The sequence below is a fragment of the Gossypium raimondii genome, chromosome 13 (genome assembly GCF_025698545.1).
Source record: "Gossypium raimondii isolate GPD5lz chromosome 13, ASM2569854v1, whole genome shotgun sequence".
Classification (NCBI taxonomy): Eukaryota; Viridiplantae; Streptophyta; class Magnoliopsida; order Malvales; family Malvaceae; genus Gossypium; species Gossypium raimondii.
The window spans coordinates 4,437,237-4,456,356 of record NC_068577.1 but is presented as its reverse complement, the minus strand read 5'-3'; the positions used below and the strand labels follow the sequence as shown (position 1 = coordinate 4,456,356).

General features: G+C 32.4%; 2 protein-coding genes across 2 annotated transcripts; one reads left to right on the top strand and one right to left on the bottom strand.

Annotated features, from left to right (window-relative positions):
* The first annotated feature begins 5,481 nt into the window (after positions 1-5,481).
* LOC105783756 (classical arabinogalactan protein 9) lies at positions 5,482-6,968 on the top strand. The gene is made up of 2 exons (XM_012609392.2): positions 5,482-6,181; positions 6,626-6,968. The coding sequence occupies exons 1-2, from the start codon at positions 5,579-5,581 to the stop codon at positions 6,707-6,709; spliced, it is 687 nt and encodes a 228-aa protein (XP_012464846.1). The 5' UTR covers positions 5,482-5,578; the 3' UTR covers positions 6,710-6,968.
* Positions 6,969-16,043: 9,075 nt separating this feature from the next.
* On the bottom strand, positions 16,044-18,712 carry LOC105784036 (uncharacterized). The gene is made up of 3 exons (XM_012609803.2): positions 18,010-18,712; positions 17,390-17,737; positions 16,044-17,282 (listed from the first exon to the last, which is right to left on the bottom strand). Exons 1-3 carry the CDS (start codon positions 18,460-18,462, stop codon positions 16,680-16,682), a joined length of 1,404 nt encoding a protein of 467 aa, XP_012465257.1. The 5' UTR covers positions 18,463-18,712; the 3' UTR covers positions 16,044-16,679.
* Positions 18,713-19,120: the final 408 nt, after the last annotated feature.

Genomic DNA, 19,120 nt, shown 5'->3' with positions numbered 1-19,120 from the left:
AGTTTAAACATTTTGATTTGAGTATAACTGATATATCTTTTAAGATGTTTTTAATTGGTATTAAAGGTAATCTCATATGAAAAAAAGTCCACATTTAAAAGTATTTGTAACATGCAACGTGACAATTAAATTTATTTTAAAAAAATCATAAAATTTTCAGATTAACGAATTGTATGAGGTACACAGAGAAAGGATGTTCTTCAAAATGTTAGGTGATACAAACAAAAAGACCATTTGAGTAAATTAAAGAAAACTCTTTCTGTGTTAATGATTTCTCTATTGAATTAAATCAAAGCTTTATTAACAAAATAACCCCTAAGTTATATCTCAATTCCTAGAGTAGTCCTTAAAACTTTTTATTTGATCAAAAGTGATCGTTAAACTGTTAATGTTATTTTAGTTTACTCAAAAATGATATTAACCAATAAGAATGTAACACGTGTCACATTTTAAATATTTTTATTGGATGTCGTAAGCTTTTTGGGTAAAATGAGATAAATTTGATAGTGTGGGGACCACTCTTGATAGAAAAAACTTTTAAGGACCAATCTAAAAATTGAGGTATAGTTTAATCAAACCAAAGCAAAGATAAAAGGGTATCCAAAGTAAAAGGGTAAGGGCCCATGTTATGGCAATCATGAGGGGAGAAAAAGAGCTTAATAACCGAATGGGACCCTCTAATTTAGATCGAAATCCTCACTAATTGATGGATCAAGCAAAAGCATTGGTTAAAGCTGCAAATTAAACCAACCAAAATTTGGTGTTTTGGGTTATTGTATTTTCCCTTTGTCTTTTTTAATATTGAATGTCTACCATGACATATTTAGAAATAGAGTCAATTCAGCCAAACCTCCATAATTATGGCCACGATTCTACGTTCATCTCGAGCTATAAAACATTACGATTGAGTCTGTAAAATATCATTATTATATCAATCAAGTTGTTTTGTTTGTCTAACCGTCAGCTTCGGTGATAAATGCTAGATAAGATCAGAGGTGGGGTATATTTAAATGTGTGGATCAAATTTTAAAACTATGTGTACCTTGGATATGATTATCTAAGTAGTACACTCGTATTTAGAATTGTATTGATTAACATTGTTGTCAGTGCAAGAGGATGTGGATTCGAATGCGCTGAAATGTATTATCCTCCTATTTAATGATTGGGGAGGGGCTATAGATAGTTGTAAGCATTGTATCAAAAAGAGCCGATATGATAAGAATATAGATTCAAATTACAGATTTGTCAATATTTTAGTAAATACTAATTAAGTATGTTTCAAGTAGCATTTAAAGGAACGAGGGGCATTACATTAATCTTATTATAGGTTCTTATCACATCTACTCTCGAACATATAGTCCCTTCGCAACATTTAAATAGGAGGATAATGCGTTTCAGCGCACTTGAACCCACTCCTCCTACACTGATATTAATGCCAATACCAACTGAACTAAGACTCAGTCGATAATTAAAATAATAATTAAATGGGTTGTGGTACAAATAACTCAATCCTTTTATATAAAAAAAAATTGGATTGATTTATAAGCAAAGTCTATGTACAACTTTCTTTTTAGGAACAAGTTAATCATTGTGGACAATTGGCTTGTCTTTCTCATTTCTTTAGTTTATTTGACATTAAATATCCAGCTGATATTGAAAATTTTACACTTCTAAATTGCTTGATAGTATCACTTTCAACATGAATTTCTTCTTTTTGAAATTTCATAGTTTAAATTATAAATTATTGATGCATGAAAATTCCTTTACTACTTCCTTCTACTCTTTTTTTAAATAAACTTCAAATTAATAAAATTATTAATGGATCGTCATGAATTTTTTGTTGATAATTTTCTTTTAGTAAATAGAGCCCAAATAAGCTAATGAAGCCTAAGGAGGGCTCAAATTCAAATCCACAATCAAATTTATTCTGATGACTTAGTTTGAGTTAAGTTAATTATTTTTAATAATTGGTTTAGTTTGTAATTGTTAATACAATTATAAATTATAACTTCGAATAAACTCAAATAACTTTCTTCCTATAAAATCCACCTTATCATTTTATTGAAGCAATCAACATCGTTATAAATTTGGATTTACTAATAATATTATAAAATAGAGATACCAAATTATAATAGATAAGGAACAATATCCCATACAAATGAGAAATTATTTTTGGACCATTCCCACCACATCATCCATGGTCTCTTTCCTATTATTTAATGACATTTCAATAATTTTTTTCATGTCATTGACATATAATTTTAGTAATTTTTTTTATCTTGAACCTCAAACCCAGAATCCTGAACCTTGAACCTTGACCTTAAACTCAGACCTTAAATTTCAAACCTCAAACTCTGAACTGCCAACTTTGAACCTGAACCTTGAGGGTTTCAAGATTCAAGGTTTAAGTTTAGAATTCAAGGTTCAAGATTCGGAGTTCGGGGTTCTAAGTTCGAGATTAAAAGTTCTGGGTAAAAAAATTAACAAAATTATGTATCAATGATATAAAAAAAATTACTAAAATAACATTAAATAACTAAAAATATATCGTAAATGATATGATGAAAAAATCCATAAAATAATTTCCATACAAACGGAGACTATTGAAGTCACAAACCCAATTATACAAAAGGGGAAAAATAATGGAGGACGTCAGTTGTGCACAAGACAAAATCAAAGAAAGAAAAACAGAAAACCTATGAATGAAAAGAAAGCAAATTACATATAGAAATTGAAGAGTAACTAATTAATAATGATGATGTTGAAGAAGGAAAGAACACGAAAATGTTGGATCCATCCAAAAGCACATATGATGGGGTGACAGCGGGGCTAGGGGCCTACTAATTGTGGCGTTGCACCGCAGGTGCTTCAACATCAACATACCATTACCAACCAAATCTATATGATTTCTCCCTTTTTCACCTTATAACTTGGCGTACAAATTACATTTGCCAGTTCACTAAAATAAATAAATTCCAGCTATTTCGATGGAGCACCCCCCCCCCCCACAATCATCATTATTCTCTCATGTACTAAATTATCAAAAAGGAGAAACTATCATGCAATTCATCGAATTTAATCCTCCTACACATGCCTTTTGTCAAAGTTTGTAGCCAATCCAGTCCAAGACCAATGAAGTTCTCTTTTATATTTATGTATGTATGTATATGTTGGTAAATGGAATTTATGGTGAATTATGTTACACGTAGGGTTGGCAAGAGGACGAGTGGTTTCCTTTTATCTGTACACATGATTAAATGAGTGATATATGTAAATTTTGATTAATTTTTACTCTTTAATATTATATTGAGTTATATCATAATTTTTAATCCTTATATTTGAATTTGAAAAAACCCCAAAAGAGTCAATGAGATCTTAACATTGTTGGTTAAGGCGAGATCTTGGATCCTTGAGTATCCAAGTCCAAGTCTCACCATTTGCAATTGGGTTGTGTAAATTTTTAATCTTAACATATGCATATGTTATGGATGTGTGAGTCCCCTACTCCTTCCTAATTTATTTCCCTTTTCAACTCTCCACTTAATTAGATAAACTGATCCTTTTAGCACCACCACTTTCGCCTCCCTACTTCTTAATGTCATGGGAGGAATGCGCAAAAAGTATGTCGTAGAAATCCTTAATGTTGAAGATAACCAAACTACAGATTTTAATATAGTTGTACAAAAATTGCTCAAAATGGTGTGACAGAATGAAAGTTTGGATATCAAGTATAAAAAAAAGCTTAAATATCATTACGGGAAAAAAGATACCAAGTTTATGCGTTAAACAAACATCAATTGTAACATACAAAAGGGAAAATGAAAGCTCAGTAGATGCTAAATTTTAAGTCTTCCTTGAAATTTTGTTTACAAATGGGCTAACATACCATTCCATATTTGAGTTTAGCTTCAATACTTAGTTGGTATTTGTGTTTTTTGTTTCAATTTGGTACTCAAGTTCGGATTTGATATTCATTTGATACCTAAGCCAAATGTCATCATATGACCCAATGAATGTTTGACACACGTGCTTTGGTAAACAAAATATAGGTAATTAATTTGGATAAAAAAAATTAGGTACCAATTTGAACATTGAAGCCAAACTTAAGTGCTTAATTGGAAAAAAAAATTAAAGCCAAAATTAGGTACCAAATTAAGACAGAAAAAACTCAAACACCAAATAAACATTACTAACAAAAGAACCCATCGTTAGACCTAATCATGGGCCGAGCCACCTGCCCAAGCCCGAAAGATCGCCCCAAAAGTGGGAGGATTTGGGAAAAATATAGGTTCAGAAAATGGGTTTCGACAATAAAATAAGGCTCGTTTTCTAAAAGGGCCGACCTCGGGTAAGATCTTTTTTTACCTGGGCTTGACACAGCTCAGCCCGAATTTGCCTAAATTTTTTTTCTACTGTTATTTTGCTGCCATTTTGCTATTATATTACTACTATTTTGTTGTTATTGTTTGGATATTATATAACTCTTTTGTTGTTAATTTTGCTACTATTTTAGAGGCATTTGCTTGCTAAGTATAAAAACTTTTTTAATGTATTTTGAATTTGTTGGGGAACATCTATTTTAATATTTTTAGTGTATTTGATGTATTATATTTTTTAAATTTGTTTTTATATAAATAATAATATAAAAAGTTTAATACGTCCGGACTTGGGTTTAATATTTTTATCTAGACTGGGCTTAAGTAAAAATTTAAACCTATTTTTCAAGTCAAATTCAAACCTAAAAAACAAACCTAAAATTTTATAACAACCCGACCTGATCCATAATCAAATCTACTCCTTAAAAATTTCACAACAAAACAAATTAAAACCTATTTGAATGATTGAAAAGTTGATGATAGTGGGAATCATTTCATGGAACTACCAAATATTGCAAAATTTTTAAGGTATAAATTAACCTTTCACTAAAATATTTCAATCTACACTAACTCACCTTACAGTTTTTTACCTAAAGTATGACTAACTAACGCATCATTTATAATCATCAAAGTGACATTATAACTATGCCCCACTAGGGTTTTTATTTTACCTCACCAAACGAGGAAAAAACTCTAACCCTTTAATTCCAGTTTAGTCCCTTTACTAAATTGAAATTAGAGACTTAATCCTTTACTTCTATATAATTTGATACTTATTATTGTTAAAGTGGTGACGTGATTTTTTTTTTATAACAGCTTTAAGCATTTGACTAAGATTGAGATTTATTGTTTATTTAACAAAATTGATTGATTTCTACATCTCTGCTTGTACGATCGAATATCAATTTTGAACCTATTAATAACACAACGAACGAGTTAAATTGCACTAAATTAAAATAGGAATTTGTATAGGATTAGTAATATAATTTTCCCATTAGTAATAAAATAAAAATGTTATTAAATTATTTGTTTTTGGGATTTAAAATTGAAATATGATATAGAAATTTCCATATCCTATATATAAATATCACCATCTTTTCATTTCTCATACTTGCTATTCTTCTCCCTCTTTTGCTTGCGCGGCTGGGCGTAGTTTAAGCGGAGAGGGTGTGCAGGATTAAAGGGTCACCATTGTTTCCAACATGATGCTTAATAACAAGTTTTTGTTCTTATCAGCTTTGTTTTGCATTGCTGTAGCTGGCGCTTTAGGCCAAGCTCCTCCTACTCCTAGTAATCCTCCGACATCCACGCCGGTGCCGCCGACCCCACCCGCTTCCACACCTCCGCCTACTACTCAACCACCTCCAACACCCACAACTACTTCTCCGCCACCAGCTTCCACTCCTCCTCCTACATCATCACCACCTCCAGTGACAGCTTCTCCACCACCAGTTTCCACTCCTCCTCCAGCGACTCCCCCGCCCGTTAGCTCCCCACCACCAGCTTCTCCTCCACCGGCTACTCCTCCCCCAGCTACCCCACCTCCCGCAACTCCCCCACCGGCTTCTCCACCTCAGGCTACCCCACCACCTGCTTCTCCCCCTCCTGCTACTCCTCCTCCAGCTACCCCACCACCAGCTCCTTTGGCTTCTCCTCCTGCCACGGTTCCAGCTCCGGCCCCTAGCAAGACCAAAGCTAAGTCTCCAGCGCTATCACCTTCGGCCTCCAGCCCACCGTCCCCATCAACTGAGGCCCCTACTCCCAGCCTCGGCGCTTCTTCACCAGGCCCTGCTGGAACCGATACGGTATGTATATGTATATGTATATGTATACGCATATTCTCTTATGGGGTTTAAAATTTAGTATGTCTAATATAGCAAAAATATAGAGGGTGTTCTAAATTCTAACGTAAACTCTGACATGGAAAGCTTTAATTAGACCTCAGGTTGGATCAACACACACATATCATATTAATGGCATCTATAAATTTTGTTGAAATTTATCTATATTTATAATTAATTAATTCTATCTAAGTATGTCTATACTTCAAGTATTTAACTAAAACCCAATTTATTTTTAAAATATTTTTTTTAATATTATAGTTTAAATTCATTTTTTCAAATCTAAATATATTTTTATCCAAAAGCATGTTTAGTTTTCAATGGATGAAGCTATTATTCTTTTGCATATCCAATTATAATAATAGTGGGAAAAAAATATGAATACAAGATGTTATTTGATTATTGCAGAGTGGAGTAGAGAAAACATGGTCCATAAGAAAGATGGTGTGGAGCTTGGTGATTGGATGGGGTGTCCTCACTTTAATGCTTTAAACCAAGAAGTCTTTTCTCCACCATTTGCGTCTTTAGCTATGGTTTTTGTTTTCAGTGTTTTAATTTCCATTATATATTGTTACTGGCTTAAGTCTCTTTGATGGGGCTTTTTACTATGCATATTTCAGCTTACATTTATTTATATATATTTGTATTCTTTGGGAGATTTTTTTTGAGGGGAGCTTTTATATTTTTCATTTGTATTGGAGGGAGTTTTATTGTTTCTTTTTGTATGGGATTTTATGTTGGTGGCTGCCTACTTCCTTCTCTCATACTTTTTTTTAAAAATTTTCCTTTACTTTTTTTTATTATCATTAAACATTTAATTCGATATTCAAATAGATGATTGAATAGAGGTTGGGAGAGAACCTTTTAAACACATCAAAGCAAGAAGCAAAGTAAAGAAAGAAATAAGCACAAATTCAAAATGTAAGACAAAGAGATAAGTAAATAAAGAATCAATATGGATTCACAAATCCTATTTGCGAGCCTCATTCAAAGAATGATTTTATTCAACAGTTAATTTGATATAACTATCAGCAAAAGCCCAATCTAACATCTCGCAATAATAATTGTAGCTGCAAAGTTGAATTTATATTGTTACAAATTACTCTCCCCAAATACCTCACATTACATGCAATATTAAACGAGGAAGTTGATCAACACTCTATTTATATGCTAGTACAAAAGAACAAGGTCTAAATACACCCAAATAACTCAATGAGGAAGTCGATCAACAGTCTATTTATAAGCTAGTACAAAAGTCTCCTCTTAGCAGTTTCTGTGGAGATAAAATCACCAATTTAATGCATAATAATTCGGGATAAAAACCTCCAAAATTTATCTCAAAATACATTCTTATATAAGTAAATTCATCAGCATAATTCACAGGTTTAAAGAATAAGGATGAGGGCAAGCCTTAATGGATAAGGCATGTTGATCTTATAGTTCCTTCAATCATCCAAATTCGACTACCATTTATTTACTTATGAAGAAAACAATTATGGTGATCCAAGTCAAAATGTCAACATTTAATCTTGAGCAATTTTGAAAGTATGCTCAAACGATTGTCCAAAGGGTCCAATTAAATTATTTATTTTTTAATTAAATTATAGCGTAAAAATTTAAAGGTTACAATTTGTTCAAACTTTTTTTACTCTTCGTATATTTGGAATTTAATTTGTGTATTTTTATTTTGGGAATTTAGTTTCTCTGCTTTTCAATTTAAAAATTTAGGTCCATTTGTTAACACTGTTAAAATTCTTTTGTGTTGGTGAGGCGTTTTGAAAAAATAAAATAAACTTGGTATCCACGTAACTAAAAAATAACATTGTAATGGACATAAATTCAATAAAAAAATTAACGGTGCTAACAATTCTTAAAAATTCATATATTAATCATTTTAATTAGAATAAAATATTTAGACTAACTAATGGCATTATAAAAATTAAGATATTAAATTATGTCAAAATTAAAGTATATAGATTAAATCTCAAATTTAAATAAAATATAGGGATCATATTGAAAATTACCCATTCTTATAATCTAAAAAGTAAAAGAAATTAGAATTGAAAAGCTTTAGTGCCTTTAATATATAGTTGTATAGATGTCAAGGAAAGGGTAGTTAAAATGGAACCATGAATGTATGGGTGGGCAATGGGGAGATGTGGCCATGGTGGCAATGGCATGGCTATAATGTCAATCACATGATGAAAATAAAGTAATTGAAATTAAATGATTAAAACTTTATTTTAAAGTCCTTATGAGTATTATTACTATCAAAATAAATGTGTTGGATAACTTGGGTAGTTAAAGCTAAATGTAATAATTGATTGGCTTAAAGCGATTTAAGAGGGTTAGTGACAACTTCTCTTTTATTCTTCAACTTTCTTCTTTGGATCTTGTTTTGAGTTTGGTTACCATTCTCTCCAATTTTTAATGTTTAGAGACATTTTGGCTGTCCTTGAATGGGGGTGGTGAGAGCATTTCTTTGCGTAACATAATGAAATTGTAAATAATATTCTTTGATGGAATTTTGATCACATCATTACTTGATGCAGTTCTTTAATTTTGTGTCTTGTGAGATGAAGAGAGATTGATTATCTTTTTTTTTTGTTTTGTTTTTAAGTATTTTTGTAGGCATTGATTATTTAGTGTCAAGCTTGGAATATCAAATTTATGAAATCAAATTTCTATTTTTGAGTTGTTTATCAAGTTTAAGTTATGTTAAGATGTGATTCTGCTTTAAATGATGACAATGACCTCTTCTGTTGGGGATAAACCTGTGTAAGCAACGACCAAGAAAACTAACGAAGAAATTGAAAAGATCGAACACACAAATTTTATGGAAAAACAACTCCAAAGAGGGTAAAAACTACGGGCAAAGATAATTCACTAAATCGACAAAAACGAAGAGTATAAAGATGGAGATAAAAACTAAACCCCGAAACCTGAAAATAAAAACCCTCAAAAATTAAATACAGAATTCTCAAAAAGCTTGTAAAAGTTAATACTTAAATGTGTTATGGGTTAATCTTTCTAGGGTAGAAAATAGGGCCTATTTATAGGCTAAATTCGTAAATCAAATAATCTTAAAATAATCTATACTAATCAGAGTTCGACTAGAACAAATAATCGGAATTTGACTGGAAGAAGAAAATCAAGAAAATTGCATGACACGTTGCCACATTGCAACGTCCCCTATTGTGTCGTCGCAACGTCATTTCTGCTTCTCCCCTATTTCATTGTCGCGACATCCAAGGATCCTTATCACGACGTTGCTCTCTGTTTGTGTTTTAATTTGACCGAAATGCGAGGCATACTCCACATCTTTTCTATAATGATCTATGATTTTGTACGAGTTATTTAATTTAGGCAACATAATTTTAGCTTTATTTGGTTTTGGACCCAACAACAATACTATTATTTTGAATCATATGCATAGGCAAAGTTCTTGAGTGATGTGGGTTCAATAAGTTGATGTGTATGGAGCCTACTGACTTTGAGACTTTTAGGCCCATCTAAAGCCCCATGATTGTCTATGAGGGAGTTGTCCTTACAAATAATTTAATTTTACTTTTTTATAATTATATACTCAATCGAGCTAAAATCGAATTTCGATCAATATTTCAATAATTACATTGCTTAAATAAATTGAGAATCGAAACATATTCAAATGTGGAAAACAAATTTAAACTAAAATTTCAAACATAATTTATACAATGAGAGATTCAAATTTGAGATTTTTAAATTATCAAAACCTCGACCATGCCATCTAACCAAAACCTCATTAACATACTTGTGAAAATTAAAAACTTCAACACTATTACAAATAATTTCCCACATTTCAATCAACCATGGTGTCTCCCCAAAAAGAAATTATTATGAATGTTGCAACAACTAGATTTTATCAATCTGGTCCTAGTCCCGCTTATTGTCCCTTTTATTAACCATCTTTCTCCAATAAATTTGTAGCAGAAAAAGAAATTAAGTTTCCCTCTTTTCCCTCATTGAAAGCAATGCATGTTGAAGTCAACTGAGATACTATCTTGCTCCATTGCTCCACCATGCACTGCCATTAATATGGGTTTTTTCTTCCTTCGCTCTCCTAAATATCCATCTATACTTCACGTCCAAATTATATTTACAAAATATGCGCATATATCATTGCGATCAGAATCAATCATTACAATATATATTTATATATATGCATATATATTCAAGTGAGTATCTTCGCATTAACATCGTTAGTTTGTGTTGACATGTGATAATCTCTCAATATGCAACGTGGTGGACATAAATTAAAAAAACTCTTAATATTAAAAAATATCAAAACTTTGTAAATAATTAATGTAATGCAATTAAATTAATACATATAATTAATTTGTACATTGTACATGAAAGAAATTTAGTTAAATATATATAATCTTAAAAGTTATATTTATATTTATAATATATACGTTTATATCATTATGATCAAAATCAATCATTACAATGCATAAATAGATTGATAACAAAAATATATTCGAATCTAATTCAAAACAAATCTAAACATGATTTACATAAATTGAGACTCAATCTTGATATTTTAAAATTTCCAAAACCTTCAACCATGCATGCCATCAACCCAAAACCTCGCCTGCATACCTGTGAAATATAAAAAATCCAACTCTATTACAAATAGATTCCCAAACTTCAATTAGTAAAGGTTAAAGAGGTTAATGGGTGGGTATATTTATAATATTAGCACACTTTATATTTGTCCAAGCTTGACTCGACCTGATCTAAAATATGTGTCTAAAATTTAGTTCAAATTTACCCAGATTTATAAATGGTTAATCTAAGTCCATTTTAGACACACTCATATTTTTTTTAATTTAATATTTAATATTTAATATGGTTTTTTATTAAAAATTTAAATTTAGACATCTTTGTTATAATGTTACCTAGTATTGTATTATCATATGTATATATATAATTTTATGTGGTATCAATTACATAATATACATAAAATAAAAATATATTATAAAAGTATAGAATGGGTGGGTCGAGCTTGCCGAAGCTCATTTTGTAGGTATCGTACTTTTTTTCAAACCTTTCGTATTTCGAGTAACCTTCAAACTTAAACCGATAACCCGACTTGTGGATAGGTAATAGTCTCTCACCTCTTACCCAAAACAAATTATTATGAATGTTGCAACAATTAGATTTTATCAATCTTGTACAAGTCCCTCTATTGTCCTTTTCTTAACCATCTTCTATAAATTTTTAGCAAAAAAAAAAAAAATTAAGTTTCCCCTTTCCCCCCTTTGAAAGCAATGTACGTTGAAGTCAACTGAGATACCCTCTTGCTCCATTGCTCCACCATGTACTGTCATTAATATGGTCTTTTTTTCCCCTCCACTCTCATAAATATCTATCTATGTTTTTACCACTCTCGCGTCCAAATTTCCTTTGCCGACACTCTAATATGAATTGACATTGCTAACTTTTATTGCATATTGTATTGTGTATTGTCCACATGTATTTTTGAAGTGCTCAACAATGTCCACCAGTTTAACAACACTCCCTAAAGATCCTGCTGCAACTTATGAAGATGGGAAAAAACACAAAAAGAAACCATAAGATAGATAAAATGTAGATACTAGTTTTAATTATGAGGAGTAGTACGGTGATTGCTCATCTCATTATTTATTATGTGGTTGGGGCTTCGATCTCTGCTTAGGGGAATAGAGCACATTTTATGACTAATTATTTACTTTTTCGGAGAGCACCCATGGTGAGAGGATTAGTCATTGCCGTGGACAATAGATACTCTGATTACAACAAAAAAATGTAGGTACTAGTTTTACTACTAATTTTTTATCTCTTTTCAAAGATAATAAGGTTCTGTTTTAAGGAATTGCACTCCCAAAGGTGATAATAAAAAGGTTAACTATGAATAAGTAACGATATTGTTTCACTTAATTCTTTTTCCGAAAGAACAATTCTTGTTTAGAATAATTGTTGTTCAAAACAATCTTTGCTGAGAATAGCTAGTTCAGAGCGACTATGTTCAGAATAAGGCTCTAGTTTAAAATAGCTGTGAGTGTAGTTGTCATTTGGGAACAACTAATGTTCAAAACAATTTTTGTTTAGAATATCCATAATTCAAAACAACCACAATTCAAAACAATTTCTATTTAGAACAATTGTGAGTTTTTTAAAAATATGAGTCATTATTCAAAACAATCTCTTTAAAGAAAAGCATCATTGCAAAACAATTCTTGTTTGAAACAACCACTACTAAGAGTGGCTATGTTGAGAACAATTCACGTTTGGAATAAATAAAAATAACCCTTATTCAGGAACAACTCTCGTTCAAGAAGAATTCTTCATTAAGAATAGCTTGCATTTCAAGTGATGTTCTACATAAAATGTTTCACAATGTATTACTTCACAAAAGCACAAGAAGTGAAAATAACCTCAAAATAAGGCAAGATTCTCGGGATGTTCTGAAGAGATTGACTTGGTGTATTAAATATGGAGGTAGTTAAATGGTTTCCTCTTAACTTTTTCATATAACATTGTGTGCTTCTCCCTTTTCTTTCAGAAACATAGTGAATTCTTATTCACTATTTACCCTTCACTGTTAACCTAAACTATTTATTATTAAAAGGATATTAATGCCTTTGTAACTTACAATATTTGTCATTACTCCTATTTAATACTTAAATTTGTAACTCTTATTTTTGGACATTATAAATAGAAGCCTTTTGCAACTTGTGAAAGGACTTTTTAACAATTTTAGCATTCTAACTCCCAAAACTATCTCTAAGACTCTTTTAAACTATTCTCATACTTAGTCTTATTCTAAGCCACGTGTAACCTTTTTCCACCTTACAAGCCCCCACCTATTACTATGCTCAATTTATAAGATTTGCTCTAGTTTTCCTCTTTAGCTACTCCTGATACATTCTATTTACTTGCTTGCAACACCTCCTCTCTCTACTAAAGAACCCTCTACACAAATAAAAGGTCATAAAAAATTAAATGAAATAATTAGTAGATACCTTAAAAAATGTTAAAGTATATGTTTTTTTCCTTTTTTTAGCCGAAAGGGATTTCATTGGGATTAAACCCTAGATGCATGTCAACACATGAACCCACATGCAAGTTATTACTAAACCAATAGCTTGTTGGTTTTTTTTGTTATTATTGGATGTATGTTCAACATATATGTTTGAGTATACACATAGTGAAGGCAATCAAAAGATTTACACTCAATTAATTTGTTAGTGCTAGTTATAAATGTCAGATGCAACTCCAGTTGCAATTTAACGTGCATTTGGTAGACAATTGTAACTTATCATATTGGTTGACATCTTTTGATCAAAACTATTGGGGTTTTTAATTGAGCATCTTGGAAGATTTTTTTGGCAGCGCATTAGTGAAGGCAAATCGTACAAGAATCATGTCAAAGTAAGGACTTTATCAAGACTTTCAATGTGATCGAAATTTTCATAATTGAAGAGATTTTATTTTCAAAGAAGTTTATATCGAGAATATATCTACCACTTTTTTCTTTATTGAAGACTATTTTTGAAGAGAGAAAAAAAGAGAGAGCTCTACATTGATTGTACTTAGGAGTGTTCAATTAGTTAATCAAACCAAACTAGCATTAATCGAATTAACCGAAATTTTTAAACCCTTAACCGTTAAATGAACCAAAATTTTTTCAAAATAAATTAACCAAACCGAATTATTTCGGTTAGCCGAATTAACCGAAATTTTTATGTTTTTGTTTTTTTGTTAAAACAAGTATAAAACATATCAAAAAGTAAATTAATAATGTTCATTTAACCGAATTAACCAGATTAAAATTAACTTAATTAACCAAAATTAACCGAAATGGTAATATATAATATTGGTTTTTTAAAAGTTCGGTTAATTCGGTTAATTACCCAATTTCAACCTGAATTAACCGATAACCGAACTTTCAAGAAATCATTAACCGCCCTCCGATCGAATTAGATTGGTTAACTGATAGATTAATCGAATTAGTTGGATTTCGGTCGGTTAATTCGATTTTAACCAAAATTTGAACACCCTAATTGTACTTTTGCAAGCCATTAAACACCAATTTAACAGAATACTTGAATCTATTTTGTTGAAGTCAAGAAATTATTGTAGTACAAATTCATTGTAAGGAACTTGTTTTGTCAATTAAGTTTTTAAGGGAAAAGGGTTGGGGAGTGAATTGGACTTATTTTGTAAGAGTTGATTTATAATAAACTACTCATTCAACAAAGCCTCACAAACATAAGAATTGATTTATAGTAAATTATTCACGGGATAAAACCTCACAAACAACCTAATATTTATTCAATTGCAGCTTAACCAAAATCTTAAAAGTAAATTTAACCCATTTTTATAGTTAATAATCTCAAATTAAACCAGCCAATCATTAAATCTTATTTTTATATAAGGCTTATAATTACTCACGACCCCTTCCTGATTCTCAAAAAAGAGGACGAATGCGTTACAACGCACTTGAATCCACGCCCTCCCATATTGATAAAAATATCGATGTCAACCGAATTAAAACTAAATCGACAATTAAACAAGTTAAACTCAAAATTAATAACATCCAATTCCGACCCCAAAATGATTTCTTCAATCCACGTGGCCTCCAACTTCTTGAAAAAAAAATCCCAACTCAACTCTATATTTTACATAATATCATAATGTTTTATACAATAGAAGTACCATGAAGATCCTTATACTAGGAGTCACATTGTATTTTGCTCCTTCTACTCAAAAAATAGATAAATTAATTTTTGTACATTAGATCAAAGAGTAAATTGGTCTTTTCTGTATATGAATCAATTATTAGCAGCAAGAATGGATAAAATATTTTACAAAAAGACCACCGCTCTTTGATCTAACATATAAGATTAATTTACCCATTTTTAAGTAGAGAGGACAAAATAAAATCCAACTCTTAATACAAATACATATATAGTATTTTTTCTTATTTTATATTTATTATTTTGAATTATTGTCTTGTACACCATCGGTAAAGTAAAAAACTCCTCAAGCCATCTATAATGATAAAATTTAATCAAAATAGATATAATATCTATAAAATTAAAAGAAAAACATTTTAGTAAAATTTTATATGACTTGATTTTACATATAGAGAGAAGTCCTCTATGGCTCCTAAAAAAGAAAATGGAGTAAAAAGAAAGAGAGATTGACTTTTCAGAAAACATGGGATGAGTTGGAACTTTCCCTACCCTCAGCACCTATATCTTAGAGAGTAAAGATGAAGAAAGACCGAAATAAATAAATAAATAAGTTGGCAAAAGCAGGTAAAAAGATCTGTTAAAACAGTTAAGCAAAGGAACCAAAGCAAAAGCAAAAGAAGAATGAAGAATCACATGGGGGTTTTGAGGAACTTTCATCTCGTGCTTAGCTTTTTTAGCTTTGAACGATGCCACCACAACTTCACACCACTGACCCAACCTAACCCCACATTACACCTGTGGTCAAAGGTGGGGCTTTGCATTGCTTCAAAAATATGTTGGCTTGTCTGACTAAAAAAAGCTTTGGACACCCCACCAAGGGGACACACTCGAGCCTTAAAGGGTTCCAATGGCAGTGATGGGTCAAAGATAACCTTAGATATTGCTGCCTACTTGGTGTAGGAAGATTAAGTATATTCTTAAAGATATGGTGGTTCAACCAAAGTTCTTATTAACACCCTAACAACAGCATTAGGGTTCGAGTGTCGTCACTTTTAGTACAAATAATCTGGGCATTCACAAGTCACATATTAAAACTTAGAAAAGAATGAAGGAAATATGGGGATCACTGTATATTCATCAAAAGCATTGAATAACTTTCAGAAGGTAAGAAATATAGTTAGTTCCATCTCATTTACCATTATGCCTATTTATCACCATTTCCACAAAAATGGCAAAATCTCTTTCCCTTCTCTCAAACCCCCCAAACAACTTTCAACCCAAATCATCACACTTTGAATCACAAATCCAGAATTTGTAACATCAAAAAAAAAAAAAACTAGACATTACTGTTAAACTGGCAGCATCCTTTATGCTGCCATACTATATATAGTTAGTGTAACTATAGAAAAAATAAAAGGGTTGATGGGGTAGCTTTGCTACTTACCATCAAAGCCGGGTAAACTAAAAACCAACCTCCATTAGCTCTATCCCTAATTGGAAAACCTGAGCTCCAACTCTCCATAGTTGGATTCTGCATTGAGAGTATAAAGATTCATAGAGGTCCCGATATGAACCATTATGCTCTATTTACAGATTAATAGAGGCATAAAACCGAAGTCCAAAAATTGACTTCTACCTTCTTCTTTTTTAATTTCTAATGGGTTAGTCAACTGAACTAGCTACCAAATTGAGCACTTGCTAAGTTGTGAATTCTACACTTCTTCAGACTTGTATCCTGCAAATCATACTGTCAGCCAATTATCCTGTGCCTTCTCGAGTGCAGCAACTTTGGCATGATATGCTGATAAGGCGATCCCACTCTTCCCTGTTTCGTCCTGAGGTAGCTCATAGGTTTCACTGATGGATCCAGATTTCAAATCACCTGGAGGAATAAAACAATCAACAGAAAGGCCTGGTATGTTAAAGGCAACCTCCTCGATCGTCCAAGCTTCTTCCATCCTTGTTTTCGTATGGCTCATTGCAGCTTCCCCGAACCTGAAAAGTGTAATGACAGAACGGCCAGAATGTGCTATCATGATACCTTCCACGGGACGGTAATCGTGAAGATATGAATTGATTGTGGTTTCCCAATAAACAGTATCCCCACCGTTGGATTGAATACGAGTCAAATGTGAATCCTCCATGTGAACCAGAAGCCCGGTCTTCTGACTAAAGTAGCCAAATAAGACATGCCTAATGATCTCCGCAGGGCCTTCACTCCTTGCCTTCAATGTCTGGGGGTCGGTACAGAGCTTGAGGATGAAGCAATCCTCACCATTAATTGTCTTCTCTCCTATACATTTTGCATCAGAAAACATACTAGCTGTAGTTCTCGGATCAAGACCCTGAATTAGGAATAGTGAAGCACAAAGAGAGAATCAGAAAGCCAGTAATGCTAGAAGTATAACCGAAGAGCCAATGTTCAGCTGCTGATAAGCATAGGAGACCTCACCTGAAGTGCACGACGCAAGGGTCTAACAGGCCCCTTTGCAGTGCGAGCACCAAGCCAAGGTGTGTGCCTCCACACAAGCTTCCCATTACAGCCAGCATGAACCTTGCTGCCCCCAACCGCAAGTTCAACATACCACATGTCCGGATGCATTTGCCAGAGCACAAACCCACCGGACTCCGCACCTCTGGAGCCATATCGGTTCTTAACCGTCTTCGCAGCAGTTTCGTATTCACAAGCTACCATTTTCAGTTTTCCCATTGCATACGCATTCCGAACAGAGTTTTGCAGCTTCAAACCACCGGAAGCAGCTGTATACTGCTGCAATATGTACTGAGCAGTGGAAGTTTCCTGCACCATACCGCAATGAAATGGAGTTTTTACTCAAGTTTCTTGCTAACCACAGTTTGAATGAAAACCATGATTTAATAAAATGGATCCACAGACCATAGAAGAAGCTTAAAGAAAAATACAAGAACATTACAAATAAAATACTATAACTGATAAATACTTTAGCCACAATTCAAACCAGCATAAGCAGAAAAAAAAACACCCAGAAGTTCATTTGTTCTTTTTTAAGTCTATTATAAGCTAAAGAAGACCGGGGGGCGGAAGGGACTAACAATGGGAGTGTCTTTGATGCTCAAGTGAGGCAAAGGGTCAGTGGAGCAAACTTGAACAGGAGCCAAAGGTGCACCCATGACCCCGAGCAACAGCCTTAGATCGGACCTTTTGCAACTCAAGGAAGCCATGGATGGAGTCCTCGATAACTGTCCCATAACCCATTGTCCTAGCCCCGACCCAAGCCTCTTGGAGTCCCCGGTTTCACCTCCGTCCGGGTCGGGACCTTCCATGAGCGGAGCTAAAGCTTCCCCGACACCGTACCTCGCGGTCAAGGGCTCCGGTTGCGCCAGGTAAGCGCCTCCGTAGTTGTTGTGGCCGCTTTTCTTTCTCCGCAACAGAATGGCAATGGGTGACCGGGCTCTTCCGGGGCTGTTGGTCCTCGAGCGGGAAGGTGAAAGCCCACGAATTACTTCCTCTTTGAGAGCTGAGAAAAAACCTTGCTTTTTCTCCATTAATGCTCGGGCGTTTTGCTTTTCAAAAAGAACCCAAAAAAAGAGGTTCCTTAGTCGATTTAGTAATGAAAAAACAAGAGAGAAAAAAAGGGTTGAATTGAAATGAAGTTTAGAGAGGATAAAGGGAGAGGGAAGGTTCTTTCATGGAGCGACTGGGAACTGGCGAGCAGAGCAGAGCATATAATATGGGAGAAAACGTAGCGAATTTTCAAGGAGCTAAATACAGAATTTTTGCTTTTCCTAATTCCCTAGTGTGGTATGGTGTCAAGAGAGAGAAAGAAATAGAGTTAATTAAAAAAAATTAAAAATATTATATAAGTATTTGTAATCTTCATATATTTAAAATTTGGTCTCCTTATTTCTATTTTAAAATTTTAATTATCTATTTTTACTTTTCAAATTTAAAATATAAATTTAATTGTAAAATTGTTGGAATTTTATATTAAATTCAAGTAAATTAAAATGTTATTATTTACATTGCTATCGAGTAAGTATTTTGTTTATTTCAAAATATCACAAATAAATTTAATTTAAGATTTTACTTATGTTGGACTATTTAATTAATATATATTTAAATTTGATATAATTTTATTTCAACATAAAAGATAATAATTCTACCTTATATAATGAACTAACCTACCCAAATGAATTTAATAAA

Excerpts from the sequence above, each read along its gene's own strand:
- LOC105784036 (XM_012609803.2), bottom strand. The coding sequence starts at position 18,462 with ATGGAGAAAAAGCAAGGTTTTTTCTCAGCTCTCAAAGAGGAAGTAATT. Across the intron at positions 17,738-18,009 it reads GCATCAAAGACACTCCCATT|GAAACTTCCACTGCTCAGTA; the intron begins GTTAGTCCCTTC and ends GGTATGGTGCAG. Across the intron at positions 17,283-17,389 it reads CCTTGCGTCGTGCACTTCAG|GGTCTTGATCCGAGAACTAC; the intron begins GTGAGGTCTCCT and ends TTCCTAATTCAG.
- LOC105783756 (XM_012609392.2), top strand. The coding sequence starts at position 5,579 with ATGATGCTTAATAACAAGTTTTTGTTCTTATCAGCTTTGTTTTGCATT. Across the intron at positions 6,182-6,625 it reads GCCCTGCTGGAACCGATACG|AGTGGAGTAGAGAAAACATG; the intron begins GTATGTATATGT and ends TGATTATTGCAG.